This window comes from Lactuca saligna, chromosome 5, assembly GCF_052625555.1.
Source record: "Lactuca saligna cultivar CGN05327 chromosome 5, ASM5262555v1, whole genome shotgun sequence".
NCBI classification, from domain to species: domain Eukaryota; kingdom Viridiplantae; phylum Streptophyta; class Magnoliopsida; order Asterales; family Asteraceae; genus Lactuca; species Lactuca saligna.
In genome coordinates, this window is record NC_136421.1 from 265,661,111 (window position 1) to 265,681,657 (window position 20,547).

The following is a 20,547-nucleotide window of genomic DNA, read 5'->3' on the forward strand; positions in this document are numbered from 1 at the left end:
TATATATATATATATATATATATATATATATATATATATATATATATATATATATATATTGTTGTAAATAATTGAATGATAACATTTCCTAATGTCAAATGTGTAAGAGTTATTTTCAACTCTTATGATAAATATGTCAAATATGTGTAAGAACTCATTAATTATGTCTAGTGATTTAACTAGTATAAATAGCACTATCACATATGTAAAATATACACCAATTTGAATACTTTATATAAGTTATCAAGTTTTCTCCAAATCTCCTTTCTTCTTTCTTCTTTCTTAAAGGTTCTTAGTTTAGTTTTACTAATCTTGTTTTAATTACATCAAATTTATAACACGTTATCAGCACGAAAGCTCAAACAAAGGTTATTTAGAAGTAGAAATCACATCTATCTTAATCAAGTTACATTATGTCCAACATTGCAAAGCTCGAGTTTGTAGCACTTGAAGTTAGCGGGAAAAACTATGTGCCATGGATGATAGATGTAAAAATGCATCTTGAGTCCATGGGAATCTCAATGCTATAAATGAATTTAATAATTGCTTGGCACAAGACAAAGCAAAAGCACAAGTTTTTCTTCGTAAGCATATTGATGAAATGTTAAGATTTGAATATCTTGATGTTACTGATCCAAGTATTCTCTGGAATCTTTTGAAAGAAAGATTTGATCATCAAAAGGAAGTTATACTTCCAAATGCTAGAGATGAATGGAGAACACTGAGGTTTCAAGACTTCAAGAAAGTAAATGAATACAACTCAGCTTTGTTCAGAATATGTTCACAACTCAAATATTGTGGACAAGAAGTTACTGATGAAGATATGTTGGAGAAAACTTACTCCACATTTCATGCAACAAACATTACCTTGATGCAACAATATCGGATGCAAAAGTTCACAAGATATTCTGAACCGAATGCATGTCTGTTCGTTGCAGAGCAAAACAATGAACTCTTGATGAAAAACCATGAATCTCGTCCAACAGGATCAGTAGCACTTCCTGAAGCAAATGCTACAAATATTGATAGTCATCGAAACAATACACGTGGACGAGGGCGTGGTCGTGGTCGAGGATGAGGCCGTGGCTATTTTAATCGAAACCAAAGTCATAATCAGAACCATAATTCTGGTCATGGACAAGGTAATAATCGTGGTCGTGGCTAGAAAAGGAATAATTACCAACATTCACAAAGAAACAATGTCCACACACAAGATAAGGCCAAAGTGGCAAGGCATGACACTGGGACATCATAAAAATCTGATGGTTCATGTTATAGATGTGGTAGCACAGGCCATTGGTCAAGGACCTGTCGCACACCTGCACATCTTTGTCAACTTTATCAAGAGTCCATTAAAGGAAAAGGAAAAGAAGCAAACCTCATTGATAATGTTGAATTCACTCCGCTAAATGTTGCCGATTTCTGCAATGACATGGAAGACATTAACTAAAAAAAATCTATTATTGTTCTAGTAAAACTGTTTTTCCTTCGTTTATTTTGCATGCAATGCCTTTCCTTCAATAAATGAACTTTCTTTTAATAATAATTATGATTATGTTTATTCACTTATTATTCCTTTCATATGTGAAGTTTAATATGAGTCCAACTGGAGCACAACACCAAGAAAAGATTGGAGATCTTTGTATAGCAGATAGTGGTAGTACACATACTATTCTGAAATCAAAGAAATATTTTTCAAAATTAGTACCAACAAAAACAATTATACATACAATATCAGGTCCTGCAGACTTGATAGAGGGAACCAGGAAAGCCCATTTTATATTACCAAATGGTACAAACTTTTGTATAGAAAATGCCTTATTTTCTCCAAAGTCTAATAGAAACTTATTAAGTTTCAATGAAATATATTTCAAAGGATATGACAAAAAGACTGTGACCATTGAAAATAAGAAATATATGTATATTATAGACAAAAGTCATGTGCTTGAAAAACTACCAACACTTGATTCCGGTCTGCATTATACATGTATAAATATGATTGAATCAAAAATGGTAACCGAAGGAAAACATTGTGATCCTGGGACATTCAGTTTATGGCATGATAGGTTGGGCCACCCAGGATTAACAATGATGCGAAGGATAATTGAGAATACACATGGGCATCCACTGAAGGACCAAAAATTCCCTCAATCCAATAGCATAAAACCATGTACATCTTGTTCCCTTGGAAAGTTAATTATAAAACACTCTCCAATGAAAGTTGAAAGGGAATCATCTAGATTTCTAGAAAGAATTTAAGGTGATATATGTGGACCGATTCACCCTCCATCTGGATCATTTAGATACTTTATGGTCTTAATAGATGCATCCAGCAAATGGTCTCATGTTTGCCTATTATCAACTCGTAATATGGCATTTGCAAAGCTTCTTGCCCAAATTATTAAATTAAGGGCACATTTCCCTGATTATACTATCAAAAGAGTGAGACTTGATAATGCTGGTGAATTTACTTCACAAGCATTTAATGACTATTGTATGTCTGCCGAATTATTGTTGAGCATCCAGTTGCTCATGTACACACACAAAATGGTTTAGTTGAATCACTGATTAAACGTCTCCAGCTAATAGCTAGACCATTGATAATGAGGACCAAACTTCTTGTGTCTGTTTGGGGTCATGCAATCTTACATGCTGGATCATTGATACGCATAAGACCAAGTTCATATCATGTATATTCTCCACTACAACTTGCTTTCGGTCAAGAACTAAATATATCCCATTTGAGAATTTTTGGGTGTGCAGTATACGTCCTTATTGCACCACCTCAACGGACAAAAAAATGGGTCCTCAAAGAAGGTTGGGAATATATGTTTGTTATGAGTCAGTCTCTATTATATGATATCTTGAACCATTAACATGTGATGTTTTCACAGCACGCCTACCAGATTGTCAATTTGACGAGGCAAATTTCCCATCATTAGGTGGAGAAAAGAAGATCATGGAAAAGGATGTGTCATGGCATGAGCCTTCTTTATCATATCTTTACCCTCACAAAAGGCAATGTGATATAGAAGTTCAAAAGATAATGCATTTCCAAGAAATGGCAAATCAATTACCTGATGCATTTACTGACACAAAAAGGGTGACTAAATCATATATACCCGATGTCAATGTTCCAGCTCGAATTGACATTCCACATGGACAATCTGATGATAAAGTCACTCAAGAGTCTAAAACACGCCTGAAGCGTGGAAGGCCATTTGGTTCTAAGGATAAGAACCCACGAAAAAGAAGAGGAGCAGAAAATGCACTAGATCATGAGGAAAGTATTCCTGGAAAAAGACGAATTATTCAAATTCCCCTAGGAAAAGAGGATGATGCACAAAATTATGGTCAGCCAAATAGAATATTGACCAAAATGAAACTGACAGTATAAATGCAATATTTTCTTATTCAGTTGCATGTGATATTATGAATGATGATCCTGAACCACAATCTGTCATTGAATGTCAAAGAAGAAATGATTGGGCTAAATGGAAGGGAGCTATGCAAGTTGAATTAAATTCTCTTAACAAGAGAAAGGTTTTTGGGAACATTATCCTCACACCTGAAGTTGTGAACCCATTAGGATATAGATGGATCTTCGTATGAAAAAGAAATGAGAAAGACGAAATTGTAAGATACAAGGCCAGGCTTGTTGCTCAAGGTTTCTCTCAAAGACCTGGAATTGATTATGAAGAAACTTATTCACCAGTAATGGATGCAACCACTTTCAGATATTTAATCAGCTTGGCAGTATCTAAAAATTTAGAGATGTGTCTTATGGATGTTGTTACAGCTTACCTATATGGACCACTTGATAGTGATATCTATATGAAAATCCCTGAAGGATTCAAAATGCCTGAAGCGTTAAGTACAAAACCCAAAGAAATGTATTCTATAAAATTACAAAGATCTTTGTATGGTTTAAAGCAATCTGGGCGCATGTGGTACAATCGTTTAAGCGATTATTTGACAAGTAAAGGTTATAAAAATAACACTATTTTTCCATGTGTATTTATTAAGAAAACAACATCTGGATATGTGATCATAGAAGTCTATGTTGATGATCTGAACATCATTGGAACAAATAAATAAATCCTTGAAGTTATTGAACTTTTAAAGAAAGAATTTGAAATGAATGATCTTGGAAAAACCAAATATTGTCTTGGTTTACAGATTGAGCATATGCCTAACAGAATACTTGTGCATCAATCAAATTACACAGAAAGAGTCTTGAAACATTTCAATATGGACAATGAAAATCCTTTAAGCACTCCAATGGTTGTTAGATCATTAAATATTGACAAGGATCCATTTCGTCCATGCGAAGAAAATGAAGAAGTCCGTGGTTCAGAAATGCCATATCTAAATGCAATTGGAGCTCTTATGTATCTTACCAATTGTACTAGACCTGACATTTCTTTCGCAGTAAACTTGCTAGCAAGATTTAGTTTAGCCCCAACAAAAAGACATTGGAATGGAATCAAACATATTTTTCGATACCTTCGAGGAACTAGTGATTTAGGGTTATTTTACCCTAACGATTCAAAACAAGGTTTGATTGGTTATGCATATGCATGTTATTTGTCCGATCCTCATAAAGCTAGATCTCAATCTGGATACGTATTCATGAATGGAGGTACTGCAATTTCCTGGCGTTCTCAAAAGCAAACACTTGTTGCCACATCCTCAAATCATGCTGAAGTAATTGCACTAAATGAAGCTAGCAGAGAATGTACATGGTTAAGATCAATGACACAACTAGTTTTAACTTCATGTGGACTTGAAAAGGATATATGTCCAACTTTAATATATGAAGATAACTCAGCATGTGTCGCTCAAATGAAAGAAGGATATATCAAGAGCGACAGGAAAAAACATATACGTCCAAAGTTTTTTGAGTACACTCAAGAGCTTATAACGAACCATCAAGTTGAAATCAAATATGTTCAATCCAGTAACAATGCAACAGACCTTTTTACGAAGGCACTTCCTACTGCAATATTCAGGAAACATGTCCATGGCATCGAATGCGACATGTGCATAGAATATAATGTGACAGATGTCTAAATAAGGGGGAGTCAACTATACACAACACTCTTTTTCCCTTCGCTAAAGTTTTTTCCCACTGGGTTTTCTTTAGCAAGGTTTTTAATGAGGCCGTACTTCAAGGTTGAACTCTAATTTGAAATGATGTCATCCAAGGGGGAGTGTTGTAAATAATTGAATGACAACATTTCCTAATGTCTAATGTGTAAGAGTTATTTTCAACTCTTAGGATAAATATGTCAAATATGTGTAAGAACTCATTAATTATGTCTAGTGATTTAACTAGTATAAATAGCACTATCACATATGTAAAAGATACACCAATTTGAATACTTTATATAAGTTATCAAATTCTCTCCAAATCTCCTTTCTTCTTTCTTCTTTCTTAAAGGTTCTTAGTTTAGTTTTACTAATCTTGTTTTAATTACATCAAATTTATAACATATATATATATATATATATATATATATATATATATATATATATATATATATATATATATATTCGCTTATATTTATTGATGTTTTTGTTCAAATAATTTTTTGATATTTTAGTCGAGTACATTTATTGTTTTTTTATGTTTTGTTCGAATAATTTTTTTGAAGTTTTATTCGAATACATTTTTTAATGTTTTTTTTTCACTTTTGTTTTTTTATATGGAAATTGAGTAATCTAACCATTGTTTTATTGTATTTTATATATAAAAAAAATAACAACTTGTTTTTGTAACCCACTTATTTTTTTTTAAATAACCACTTAGTCAACAATGTATAGGTTCTGTGTCGTATTATTAAACGTGTCAAATTCGACTTGGTATCGTGATCACCCAGTCCAAGACATCCATTTTGTATTATGTATTGGACTTCTCAATTCTAGGCTACTCCAACTTCAAAAAATATCTTCTATCGATGAAGAGCTCCAACATTTAAGGATATGTGTCAATTGTTTGTATGTATATATGTGATTATATGTTCAAAATAAAGTTGAAGTGTCTTTTATATGATTATATATGATTATTTGAAAATAATTCGTTTTGCTTTGATTTCTGTAGTTAACTATAACTAATTTGAATTAATTATATATAATTATAAAAAATCGAAACATAACGAATTATTTTCAATCCGTAATACTGTAAAAAAGATAATTCCAATTAATCAAAATTAACCTTTGAAACCAAATAAAAATGAATTATTTCCAATTAATCGCATATAGTCATACAAAAAATACTTCAACTTTATTTTGAACATATAATCATACAAAAAAATTGACACATACCCACAGATGTTTAAACTTTTTACCGGTATAAAACACTTTTAGAACTTAGAGTAGCTCGGAACAAAGAAATCCAGATATAGTAGCAAATGGGGGCATTTAATAGGGGGCCACAAATAGGGTCAGATCTAACTCGTTTAATAACATGACCTCAAAATCATGAATTCCGGACTAAATGGTTATTTTTCAAAAAAAAAAAAAAAATTAAAAGTGGTTATTTAAAAAAAAGTTACAATACAAATATTGTTAGATTACTCAATTTCCTTAAAAAAATATATTAAAATTGTGTTCGAACAAAACATCAAAAAAAAATTCAAACAAAACATAAAAAAAAACATTAATACATGTATTCGAATAAAGTGTTAAAAAATTTAAGAAATTTATTTGAATAAAAATGTCAAAAAATGTAAGTGAAAAAAATAATTAAAATGAAACATTATATTCGAAAAAAAAATGTCAAAAAATTAATTCATAAAAAAATAAAAATAAATAAAATACAAAGATAATAAATAATAGACAAAATTATATATATAAATGGTTCATATGCCTTGAACAAATTACATACACGGTCCTTATGGACAGGAAGAGTAAATATGTCATTTCACAAAGGATTTAACTTGAAAAATGAACACGCCAAAAGGACCTTCTTTGTAACATTTTGATACCACAAGGAACATCTATGCAAACAATTCCTTACATAATATTTAAATATGAATATAAATATAAGCGTATTCATATAAATATAAGTGTATTCATATATGAATCAACCATTGCCCATTCATCACCAACCACCGCCACCACCACCACTTACCACTACCACCACCTTCGCAACAAACCATTGCCACCTCCGCCACCATCCACTGTCATCATATTCATATATGAATAACCACTTTCGATATACTTATTCATATATTAATATACGTATTCATATATCAACATGACCTGCTCTGTCTGCCCGGTCGTTGGAGCGTTTAAGCGGCATAGTAGAAATGAATGGTCCATATTTATTCTTTCATTCTCAATCGTTTTATTACTCATTTGAACCCTCATATATATATATATATATATATATATATATATATATATATATATATATATATATATATATATATATATATATATATATATATATATATATATATATATATATATATATATATATATAACACACACACACACATGGGCAGATCTACATTGGATCCCGGGTATCACAGGATGCCCCTCAAAACAATTTCAGTAATATAAATATTTTCTAGAAAATTTCGTTTATGTTGCGGTTCTTAATATAAATATGTTTAGCGAAATAATAAAAAAAAAGTTGGAATTAGTTCAGGTGGTTATAGTGATAGGGCGTTTTTCTCGAGGTTGCAAGTTCGAATCTTATTTCTAACATTTTTTTCTTTTATTTCCGCATCTATATAAAAAGATTTTATATAGCATTATACGGATTTTAAACATATTATATTATGATGTTGTTAAAATTAAACACAAGTTGTCACACCCCCGAACCAGACGGCGGAAACATCCGGGGGCTCGTGTGACTAGCAATTGAATTATCATCACAATGAATATACATGAAACATAACACATTCATCACCAACAGTACGTATGACAATTAGCATTGTTTACATCAAGTACATTGTTAAAAGTTACATAGTTTCAAGTTTTAAAAGTACGATAAGTGATGTTACACAAAATAAATCCATACATTCTTGAAAACCCTTCCTACTTAACGATTACCTGAGAATACAAGTTATTTTGAAAACGGTCAACATATATAATGTTGGTGAGTTCATAAGTATGGTTGAAAAGTCTTTGTATCTTTCGTAAAAACCCAGAAAATCCGATATTTTCTGTAAAATAATGTGAAAATCAAGTATAAATGCATGTGTGAATTTCATAGTTATAACCTGTATAAGTGTAGTTTAGATTCATTGTATTGTGACTAAGTGATAAATGTATATGAATATTTTCCCCAGAAAATCCGATATTTTCTGTTTTATAACAACATCTAGGTTCTTATATCGTTAAATAAGTCGTGTTGCATTGACATAATCAAAGAGTTAATCTTCGAAATGTTAAATTTGGTATTGAATCCCTATAAGAGCCGTTATAACCATGCATGATAATGACTAGGTTGCCCATCTTGGCATTTTTCCAAATACCGGTATTGCTCAAGATTTTACCGCCCTAGACCGGCCTAGTCTAGCTGTAGCGAACAACTAAGGCGTGGGGGGTCACCCCGTATAGAGATATCTATACACAACACCCGCTTTCCCTCCAGGAAACTCTGATTCTAACTATAGGCTACGATTGTACACTCAGAGGTGCCAACCGACATGTCTCACTAGATTCTCAACCCTTTTGTACTATGTTTAATGTTTACGTATATGTGGTATGTTTTCGTATTCGAAAGGTACATATATAAGTATACGGAGTTTAATGATTACGCAAATGTATAGTTACAATCTACCAGCTTGTGAATTCCATTCCAAGCTCAATTAGCATGTAAATGGACCACAAAGGCCCAATAACATGTAAGAGGGTAATTTGGGCCCAATAGGCATGTAAATGGACAACAAAGACCCACAAACATGTAACCCATAACTCAAGCCAAAATTAACATGTAAATGGGTCACAAGGCCATATAAACATGTCATGGAAAAGTATTGAGCTCAATATACACATGAATGGGCCCTTAGGGCCCATTGACCACGTAAGATGAATATTAGGCCCAATAAAATTATTATCGATGTATTCCGTCCATTCGTATATTTTCGTTGTTTATTTTAGCTCGTAGTTTACCAAACTTATTATAAAAAGTCTAAAACAAAATTTTTGGTCAAAAGCCTCAAATTTTCAATTAAGGCCAAAGGTTTTGTAAAAATGACACCTTAGTCCATAATTTGTAAAAATTTGCAATTTTGTCCCAAATGTCTAGAAATCCACGGTTTTAGTCCAAAAATATATATTTTGACATTTAAAGCCCAGTTTTACAGAAACGTGCATTTTCAGCCCCTTGTTTGTAAAAATTTACAGTTTCGGCCCAATTTTAATAAAAGTTACATTTTTGGTCCAATTTGGAAATAAATGTTATTTTCACACCTAAATTTGGTTTATTTACATTTATGCCTCAAATTTTGCTCAAATAATATTTTAGTCCCAAAACTTTCCCTTTTTCGCAAAATTTGGGTCCAAAACCGTGAGACCCAAAAGTTTGGCCCATTAAGCTAAAACTTATGTTTTTGGCCCCTTTGGAAAGTATGTTTAATATAAAAATCCCTTTTTATACAAGTAGGGGCTGTTTAATCCCTTTAAAAACATAAATGTCACTTTTTACACTTGTCTTTTGTTTTCTTGACAATTTTGGCCCTTAACAATGTTTTTGCCTTAAATTTTTGTAGCTTAAACATATAACACTTTTAACTTGATAGTTTGATGTATAGGGTGCCTTAGTTCATGGATCTTAACTCAATGTTACTTAAGAAGTCGTGATTTGCCAAGATCTTGCATATTTTTACACCATAAACTAAGAAATCACACAAGACGTGCATATAACACATAGATCCACACATTTTACTTGTATTCTGAAAGATCCAAACTTTTGTATTTTTGAAAGACCCAAACTTTCGTACTTCACAATATCATTACTCCAAAACATGCTATTTGCATATTTATAAAAGCAATATTTTACATTGATAAAAAGGGAATTACAAACTATTGGATACAAACCTTCTATTACAATGTGTTATATATATATATATTACATAACTACCCAGGATATTGTAATTTATACAAACATAAAAAGTAGTACAAAAGTACTATTACAAACTATTCTACATCTTTCAATAGTATGTAAACATACTAGTTACTTATCACCTGCAATTGTTAAACATTGATAGGGTAAGCGGTGACGCTTAGTGAGTTCAAAAATAGATACAATATAATGTTATGTCATATATATACTTCAATGTGGCAAAGCAAAGAGGAACAATAAGATGTATGTGAGATCATGTGACAAGCGTTCATATCAATCAAAGACTTTATTCAAAGATATACTTTTCAATTCTTGATATACATCAATAAAGCTTTGGCCCAAATGGCATAGAAGACATGCAATTTATGATTAACATCTTGTTAGATTTCAGGCTTATAGTCCTGTCTAACCATTTGCCAATTCCATAGAATAGAAGTCATTCTCTTACGGAGACATGCTCTACATGGCCAGAGGCTACGTACCGGTACCAATGTGAATCTAAGTCCTTTCACTGATCACATGGTCAAAGGTATTACAATTGCTATAAACATAGTGAATAACACGAGAAAATAACTCAGAATAATAATACTGAAAAGCACATAGCACATATAACACATAACATACATTTGTTCCTATATATTGAACTCACCTCAAGTTAACCGGGGGTTAAAATAGTAATTTGGACAACACTTCGGCTTTAAATATGTCTTTCTATGTTGAAAACCGGGAGCTTGATTGAAAAACCGGGCTCTGCGAAGGTAGGGCTTCAAAACCAAAAAGATAAAATTTTCAGGCTTCTCGGGGGTCTCGGGACGTGTTTCGGGTGCTAAAATTGATATCGGGGCTTCGGGGAAAGTCAAAATGAAGAAAATATGGAAAGAGGGGCTAAAAGTGGCAAATTTCCAAAGTTAGTCGGAAGGTCTCGCAGCCCCCTTTATAGGTTCGGAGTTGGCTAAGCAGCGAAGCGCTCGGTGGCAGCAGCATCGAGGGGCAAGTGGCGAGAAGGGGAAGCTCGGATGCGAGGGTCGGATACGAGGCTGGTAGGCGAGACGTGTCTCGCTCCTGCTAGACCTCAGCTTCGGCGAATCAGAGGGGAACACGCGTCAGTCTTGGGAAGCAAGCAGCGAAGCAGCTCGGTTTGGGCCACGTCTCCGGTGACGCACCTGCTTCGTGCGAGGTGACGTGGCCGGTACTATTCATGCGAAATTCTTCGATTTTCGAGCCCCGAACTTCTAAAATCCATAACTTTCGCATACGAGCTCCGTTTTTGACGTTCTTATATGCACACGTAGCTAAAATTACGCTCTACAACTTTCGTTTAGACTTTGTCGGCTAGTTTTGACTTTATTTTTAATATTATTATTTTTAATAGACCGGGACAGGAAAATCCGTTAAAAATTCATAACTTCTTCATCCGACATCCGTTTTCATCATACTTTTTACCGTTGTACTACATATGACGAGACCTTCGATTCTCGTTTAGGATGTATCAGTAAAATATCGCTCGATCTAAAATTCGAGTTTTTAGCTGTTTACTGCTAAGTTGAAACTTCGAAAAATCATAACTTCCTCATACGAAGTCAGATTTTGGTGTTCTTTTTATCGAATTTCTCTGTTTAACGAATACTACGACTTTCATTTAGATTTATAAGGCTAAAAAGTAGTTTATCAAAAACTCACTTTTGACGTCATTCGACGTCATGTCGGTTTTGTCGCGGATCTTCGGTTGGTCATAACTTCTTCGTTATAACTCGGATTTTAATGAGGTTTTCGCCTAAAAGTTTCTAACGAGATTCTCTACCACATCAAATAATAAAATTTTACTTATTTAAAATTTTATATTTTCGCTAAATTTCACTATTTGGATTTTAATTGAAATCTCATACGACTTCCAATATTTTTTGAGTGATTCTAAACATAGTTTTACTTCATTTGTAGTAAAAACCATCTGTTACAACTCAACACTCAAATTTACATAATATTTCACAATTTTATTCATTACAAAACACGATTTCAAAACGTGTATATTACAAATACCTCCTCCTTTTGAGGATTTCGTCCCAGAAATTACATCGATTAAAATAAATGGGGATATTTTGCTTTTATCTCATTCTTATTTTCCCAAGTATAGTTTGGGCCACGATGGTGTTTCCACTTGACAAGCAACAATTCTACTTCTTTATTGCATAGCTTAGTTGTTCTTTCATTCACGATTTCTTCAGGATCTTCAACATATCTTAACTTATTATCCAATTTCACCTCGGATAATGGAACTATCTCATCATAGATGCTCAAGCATTTGCGCAGATAACTTACATGAAACACATCATGAATACCTGCCAAATCTTCAGGCAATTCTAAGCGGTATGCTTGCTTTCCAATTCTCTGGATGATTTTGAAAGGACCAACAAATCTAGGACTTAACTTTCCTTTCTTCCCAAATCGCATAAGGCCTTTCCATGGGGTTACCTTCAGCATAACGAAATCACCCACTTGGAATTTTATAGGTCGTCTTCTCTTTTCCGTATAGGACTTCTGTCGATACTGGGCCGCTTTCATTCTTTCTCGTACGATTTGAATCTTGTCGGTGGTGTCTTGAATCATTTCAGGGCCCCCAAGGATCTTCTGTCCTATTTCACACCAACATAACGGCGTACAACATTTGCGACAAGCGGTAGGTATTTATCCCAGTTACCACCGAACTCCAAAACACATGCACGAAGAATGTCTTCAATTGTTTGGATTGTTCTCTCCGTCTGACCATCTGTCTGGGGATGATAAGCGGTGCTGAGAGAAACTCGAGATCCCAATTCGCTTTGCATACTTGCCCAAAAGTGAGAAGTGAAGTGAGTATCGCGATCGGAAATGATCTTTAGTGGCACACCATGTCTTGAACCAATTTCATTCAAGTATACTTGTGCGTATTTCTCCATTGGAGCCATTTCACACGTGGCGAGAAAATGTGCACTCTTAGTCAGGCGGTCGATGATTACCCAAATGCTATCATGCTGTCTAGCAATCTTTGGCAATTTGGTAATAAAATCCATGGACAGCTCTTCCCACTTCCATACAGGAACACTAAGACTTTTTGGGGTTCCATAAGGTTTTTGGTGCTCTGTTTTGACTTGTAAGCATACTAAGCATTCCTGTACATATCTTCCAATGTCTCTCTTTAATCCAGGCCACCAATAATCAGCTCTTACATCATAGTACATTTTACTTGTACCAGGATGTATTGATAGCTTAGACTTATGAGCTTCATCTAAAATCTTCTGTCTTAATCCACCAATCTTTGGCATCCATAGCCGATTCTTAAATACTTTTAATCCTCGTGGATCATCAAGTAAAACATCGACATAATGTACCATTCCTTCATTCTTTACATTTTCTAGCTTTAAGGCTTCAACTTGCCACTTCTCTAGTTCATCAAGAATGGTAAACTTCACCGTAGTGTGAGTAATAGTATAACACATACTATTACGATAAAATTTCCTGCTAAGTGCATCTGCAACCACATTAGCCTTTCCAAGATGGTACATGATTTCACAATCATAGTCCTTGATCAGCTCCATGGCTCGCTGTTGTCTCATATTCAGAGTTTGCTGACTGAATATATACATGAGACTCTTCTGGTCGGTAAACAATTAGCATTTCGTACCAAAAAGGTAATGTCTCCAAAGTTTTAGGGCAAATACTACTGCAGCGAGTTCAAGATCATGGGTGGGATAACTCTTTTCATAATCTTACAATTGTATTGAGGCATAGGCTATCACTTTACCATGCTGCATCAACACACAACCGAGTCCCAATCTTTAAGCATCGCTATATATGGAGAAATCATCATCACCTTCTGGGAGTGAGAAGATGGGAGCATGAGTCAAAAGATCTTTTAGAGTTGAGAAAGCTTTTTCTTGAGCTTCACCCTATTCGAACTTCACTTCCTTCCGTGTAAGACTTGTGAGAGGTACGGCTATATGAGAAAAGTCTTTAATGAATCTCCGGTAATATCCCGCGAGACCTAAGAAACTTCGAATTTCGGAAGCATTACGGGGCACTTCCCAATTTTGAATGACTTCGATTTTGATGGGATCTACAGATACACCGTTACTAGAAATAATATGGCCGAGAAATTGAACTTGACGAAGCCAAAATTCACATTTCGAGAATTTAGCATAAAGTTTCTCCTTTCGAAGAATTTCTAAGATTTCACGAATATGAATGGCATGATCGGCTTCAGACTTGGAATAGATTATAATATCATCAATGAATACGATGACAGACTTATCGAGCATTGGGCGGCACACTCGATTCATCATATCCATGAATACGGCAGGAGCATTTGTCAAACCAAATGGCATGACAAGGAATTCGAAATGCCCACAACAAGTACGGAAAGCAGTCTTCGGTACATCTTGCTCTTGTAGTTTCAACTGATGATAGCCAGATCTTAAATCAATCTTTGAGAAATAGCTAACATCCTGAAGTTGATCGAATAAATCGTCGATGCGAGGTAGTGGGTACTTGTTCTTGATAGTCACCTTATTCAGCTCACAATAATCAATGCACATTCACATCGATCCATCCTTCTTCTTGACAAACAATACTGGAGCACCCCCAGGGAGAGGTACTCGGTCGAATAAAGCCTTTGTCAAGTAATTCCTGTAGTTGGATCATCATTTCTTTCATCTCAGCTGGCGCACGACAATAAGGAATCTTTGCAATCGGAGCAACACCGGGCACAAGGTCAATTTGGAATTCTACTTGTCTGTCCGGAGGAAGTCCAGGCAGGTCATCGGGGAAAACATCAGGATATTCGTTAACAATGGGAATATCATTTATAGTTTTATTCTCCTTTCTTGAGATATCAACTGTATATGCCAGATAAATAGGACAACCTTTCGATATGAATTTACGACCTTTGAGGAAATAGATTATTTTTAAGATCCTTTGTTCACCGTAGACATGAATAGGATCTCCCCCTTCAATAGGAATGCGTATCATCTTTTCATAACACAAGAGTTCTGCATGGTTCTTTGACAACCAATCCATGCCGAGAATAATATGGAAATTGGGCATGAGATAGGGATTAGGTTAGCAAGAAAATTATAGCCTTCAATTTCTATGACACAATCCCTATAGATTTTATCAGCAAGTAATGATACCTGCAGTATCTACGTGAAATGGTTGCGCGAGCGCATAGCAAATAGTTTGAAAAGAATGCGCAAATTCATAAGATACGAAAGAATCCGAGGCACCAGAATTAAATAAGATGTGAGAAGGTCTAGAGTTGACAAGAAATGTAACCATCACGACATTCAGGTCCTCACGTGCTTCCTCTGCGGTAATCTGGAATGCACGACCCTTACCCTTTGGCACCTCCTCCTTTTTAGCTGGACTACTCTTCGATTGTTGGACAGGGACTTGACTTCTCGCTGGTTGTTGAACAGAAGCTTGACTTCCCGTCACTTGGCTGGTAAGAGTAGGGCAAAAATGCTTCTTGTGGCCAGTAATACCACATGCATAACAAGTCACATCCTTCTTTGGGCAAGCTGGCTTGATATGACCTGTTTCTCCACACCTATAATAGACAATGGATTCCTTGTCTATTTTGCATTGACCCGGATGATTCCTTCCACAAACGCGACATGACGGCAATTGAATAGAAAAAGATTGTGACCTACCACGGCCACGAAAAGCACTCTGAGATTGTGCTTGCTTGCTTGGATCAGTTCTAATAGATTGAGCTGGTGGAATAGTGGAAGCATGAGTAGTTCTTTCAGTACGTGGATGCTTTGGAATAGTAGGAGTGGCACCACATATTTCTAAGTCATGCTCACGCCTTCGAGCATACTCAACAGCTTTATCGAATGACAGAACATCCCGATTGACAACGAAATCATGGATTTCGTGTCATAGTCCCTCCATGAATAAATGAATTTTCTCATATTCAGTTGGAATATACTTCGTAGCAAACCTTGCTCTTTGATTAAATTGAGTTTCATACTCATTCACAGTCATTCCTCCTTGTTTAAGCTCGAGGAATTCCTTCTCCAATCTTCTCCTCATATCTAGAGGACAATACTTCTCTAAAACACGAGTCTTGAACAACTCCCAGGATAAGTTCTCCTGGTCACATCCATCGAGAGCATCATATGTTGCTTCCCACCATACTAAAGCTTCTCCAATGAGCATTGCAGAAGCATAGATACCCTTGTCTTCATCATCCACATGAGAAACACGAAATACTTTCTCAGTGTTCTGAATCCAAGTTAGAACAATTATAGGATTAAGGACACCAGAAAACTCCATAGCACCACTACTCTTGAAATCTTTGAATGTGAGACGCTTCACCTTTCCGCTTGAAGATTCTCCAGCGACTTTCTCTTTTCCTTTATCATCATTCTTTTTTTGTTCTTCGAGAGTCTGTCGAATAACACCGGTAAGTTTACCTAAAAGTCGCTCCTCACGAGGAGATACTGGAGTATTCACTTCCTCGGGTTGAGGATCCCCACCAACATCAGGGGTATGGCTACTTACTTGTTCAACCATCGATCTGAAATACGGAGTAAGATAGTATTTTAGAATATTAGGGTTTACTATTACCTATTACTTTTACTTATATATTTCCTATGGTTTGTATCCCTATACTTACAATGATTAAGTTCATATATTGAACTTCCTATAGTTTAAGTCTAAATACCAATCCGTGGAATTTAGTTCGCTTAAACTACTGCTCTGATACCATGATTGAAAGTCCCCAACTTTCGTATTTTTGAAAGACCCAAACTTTCGTACTTCACAATATCATTACTCCAAAACATGCTATTTGCATATTTATAAAAGCAATATTTTACATTGATAAAAAGGGAATTACAAACTATTGGATACAAACCTTCTATTACAAAGTGTTATATATATATATATATATATATATATATATATATATATATATATATATATATATTACATAACTACCCAGGATATTGTAATTTATACAAACATAAAAAGTAGTACAAAAGTACTATTACAAACTATTCTACATCTTTCAATAGTATGTAAACATACTAGTTACTTATCACCTGCAATTGTTAAACATTGATAGGGTAAGCGGTGACGCTTAGTGAGTTCAAAAATAGATACAATATAATGTTATGTCATATATATACTTCAATGTGGCAAAGCAAAGAGGAACAATAAGATGTATGTGAGATCATGTGACAAGCGTTCATATCAATCAAAGACTTTATTCAAAGATATACTTTTCAATTCTTGATATACATCAATAAAGCTTTGGCCCAAATGGCATAGAAGACATGCAATTTATGATTAACATCTTGTTAGATTTCAGGCTTATAGTCCTGTCTAACCATTTGCCAATTCCATAGAATAGAAGTCATTCTCTTACGGAGACATGCTCTACATGGCCAGAGGCTACGTACCGGTACCAATGTGAATCTAAGTCCTTTCACTGATCACATGGTCAAAGGTATTACAATTGCTATAAACATAGCGAATAACACGAGAAAATAACTCAGAATAATAATACTAAAAAACACATAGCACATATAACACATAACATACAATTGTTCCTATATATTGAACTCACCTCAAGTTAACCGGGGTTTAAAATAGTGATTTAGACAACACTTCGGCTTTAAATATGTCTTTCTATGTTGAAAACCGGGAGCTTGATTGAAAAACCGGGATCTGCAAAGGTAGGGCTTCAAAACCGAGGAGATAAATTTTTCGGGCTTCTCGGGGGTCTCGGGACGTGTTTCGGGTGCTAAAATTGATATCGGGGCTTCGGGGAAAGTCAAAATGAAGAAAATATGGAAAGAGGCGCTAAAAGTGGCAAATTTACAAAGTTAGTCGGAAGGTCTTGCAGCCCCCTTTATATAGGGCCGAGGTTCGGAGTCAGCTAAGCAGCGAAGGGCTCGGTGGCAGCAGCAGCGAGGGGCAGGTGGCGAGAAGGGGAGGCTCGGATGCGAGGGTCGGATACGAGGCTGGTAGGCGAGACGTGTCTCGCTCCTGCTGGACCTCGGCTTCGGTGAATCAGAGGGGAACATGCATCGGTCTCGGGAAGCAAGCAGCAAAGCAGCTCGGTTTGGGCCACGTCTCCGGTGACGCACCTGCTTCGTGCGAGGTGACGTGGTCGGTACTATTCATGCGAAATTCTTCGATTTTCGGGCCCTGAACTTCTAAAATCCATAACTTTCGCATACGAGCTCCGTTTTTGACGTTCTTTATATGCACGCGTAGCTAAAATTATGCTCTACAACTTTCGTTTAGACTTCGTCGTCTAATTTTTACTTTATTTTTAATATTATTATGTTTAACAGACCGAGACAGGAAAATCCGTTAAAAATTCATAACTTTTTCATTCGACATCCGTTTTCGTCAGACTTTTTACCGTTGTACTACATATGATGAGACCTTCGATTCTCGTTTAGGATGTATCGGTAAAATATCGCTCGATCTAAAATTCGAGTTTTTAGTTGTCTACTGCTAAGTTGAAACTTCGAAAAATCATAACTTCCTCATACGAAGTCAGATTTTGGCGTTCTTTTTATCAAATTTCTTGGTTTAACGAATACGTTGACTTTCATTTAGATTTCTAAGGCTAAAAAGTATTTTATCAAAAACTCACTTTTTACGTCATTCGGCGCAGTGCCGGTTTTGTCGCGGATCTTCGGTTGGTCATAACTTTTTCGTTATAACTCGGATTTTGACGAGGTTTTCGCCTACAAGTTTCTAACAAGATTTTCTACAACGTCAAATAATAAAATTTTACTTATTTAAAATTTTATATTTTCGCTAAATTTCACTATTTGGCTTTTAATTGAAATCTCATAAGACTTCCAATATTTTCAGAGTGATTCTAAACATAGTTTTACTTCATTTCTAGTAAAAACCATCTGTTAGAACTCAACACTCAATTTTACATAATATTTCACAATTTTATTCATTACAAAACACGATTTCAAAACGTGTATGTTACATATTCTCCCCCAAAAATCATGTAAAAACCAAAAACAAGGGGATATGAACTCACCTTTTCTTGATGTTTCGGTTTTTGAAGAAATAATGGAAAGGATTTTGGTCCTAGCAACACCTTGAAGTGGATCTCGAGCTTTTGGAGCTTTTAAGGTGTGATCATGGAATAAAACTATTTAAGAAGGAGCTTTTCATGTTAAGATGAAAGAAGATACTTGTGTTTGACAATAACTTACCAAAGATTGGAATGAATTGATGAAAATGCTTAGAACCCTAGAAAATTTTCGAGATCTTGGAGGAAAGAGGAGATTCTTTAAGAGTGTTTGGAGAAAGCTTGGAAAGTGTTTGGAAGAATGTGTATGTGTGTGTCTGTGCTTGGCTCTCGGCCGAGATATCAAGAAGAGAGGGGAGAGAAGGATGAGGTGACTTTGCATGGAAATATGGGAAACCATGCATTGTTACATGGTGAACGATATGGAGGTGAATTGGATTAGCTATGACCCAATAAGTCCAATAAGCCCCATTAGGATGGGTTGATGGCTCACTAAGGTTAATTGGATTAGCTATTGTCTAATAAGTCCCGTTAGGGTTAGAATGAACCATTCTAGGCTCAAATGGTCCAAATGTTATATATTTGTGAATTGGGTTCATTTAGAATCCAAATAGGGTTTCCATGTCCAAAATAATTGAATTGGATGCTTATTGGTCCATTAGGCCCAATATGGAAATTCTAGTCCAATATGGACTCAAACCGAAATTCGTAGGGGATTTAGATCCTTTGTTGAACAAAAAAGGTGAATTTAAATGAGCATTGGATGATATTTACTTAGAGTATATGTTTTACAATAGTTGAATGATTACACGGGAATAAAATTTCCTAGCTACAATGCTAGTTGTGACACAATTATCGAGTTGTCTAAGTGGTAAAGCGCTGAGCTTCTAACTTGGATATCCCTATTTTGAATCTCAACCTTTAATACGAGTACATTTTATTTTGTTTATAAGTTTCTATTCTGTATCCCTTCAACTTTTTTCTTATAATTCTAAACTTGTCCCACAACTGCATAACATGAGACATAACTCCTATACATATGTTATATAATCAACACAAGTTTATCAATTCTTAGCAGGTTAAAGTTTCGAATGAGTGTGGGTTTAAACCCGAAACTGAGTTTGGAAAACCGAAAAATCAAAAAATTGAACCCATCGATTTGGGATACCCCTCTACTTTGACCAGGCTTTACAGCTCCCTCTCTCTCTCTCTCTCTCTCTCTCTCTCTATATATATATATATATATATATATATATATATATATATATATATATATATATATATATATATATATATATATATATATAGAGAGAGAGAGAGAGAGAGAGAAAGAAAGAAAGAGTAGACGTGTACGTGCACAAAGCGGCGACGATAAGTAACTCTTTTGGCGAATAGTTTTTTACAGTGAAATAATTATTAG

The 20,547-nt window shown here is 34.9% G+C and overlaps 1 protein-coding gene across 1 annotated transcript; it reads left to right on the forward strand.

Annotated features, from left to right (window-relative positions):
• Positions 1-601: 601 nt before the first annotated feature.
• On the forward strand, positions 602-1,078 carry LOC145046629 (uncharacterized). The gene has a single exon (XM_078994912.1). The coding sequence runs from the start codon at positions 602-604 to the stop codon at positions 1,076-1,078; it is 477 nt and encodes a 158-aa protein (XP_078851038.1).
• Positions 1,079-20,547: the final 19,469 nt, after the last annotated feature.

Excerpts from the sequence above, each read along its gene's own strand:
- LOC145046629 (XM_078994912.1), top strand. The coding sequence starts at position 602 with ATGTTAAGATTTGAATATCTTGATGTTACTGATCCAAGTATTCTCTGG.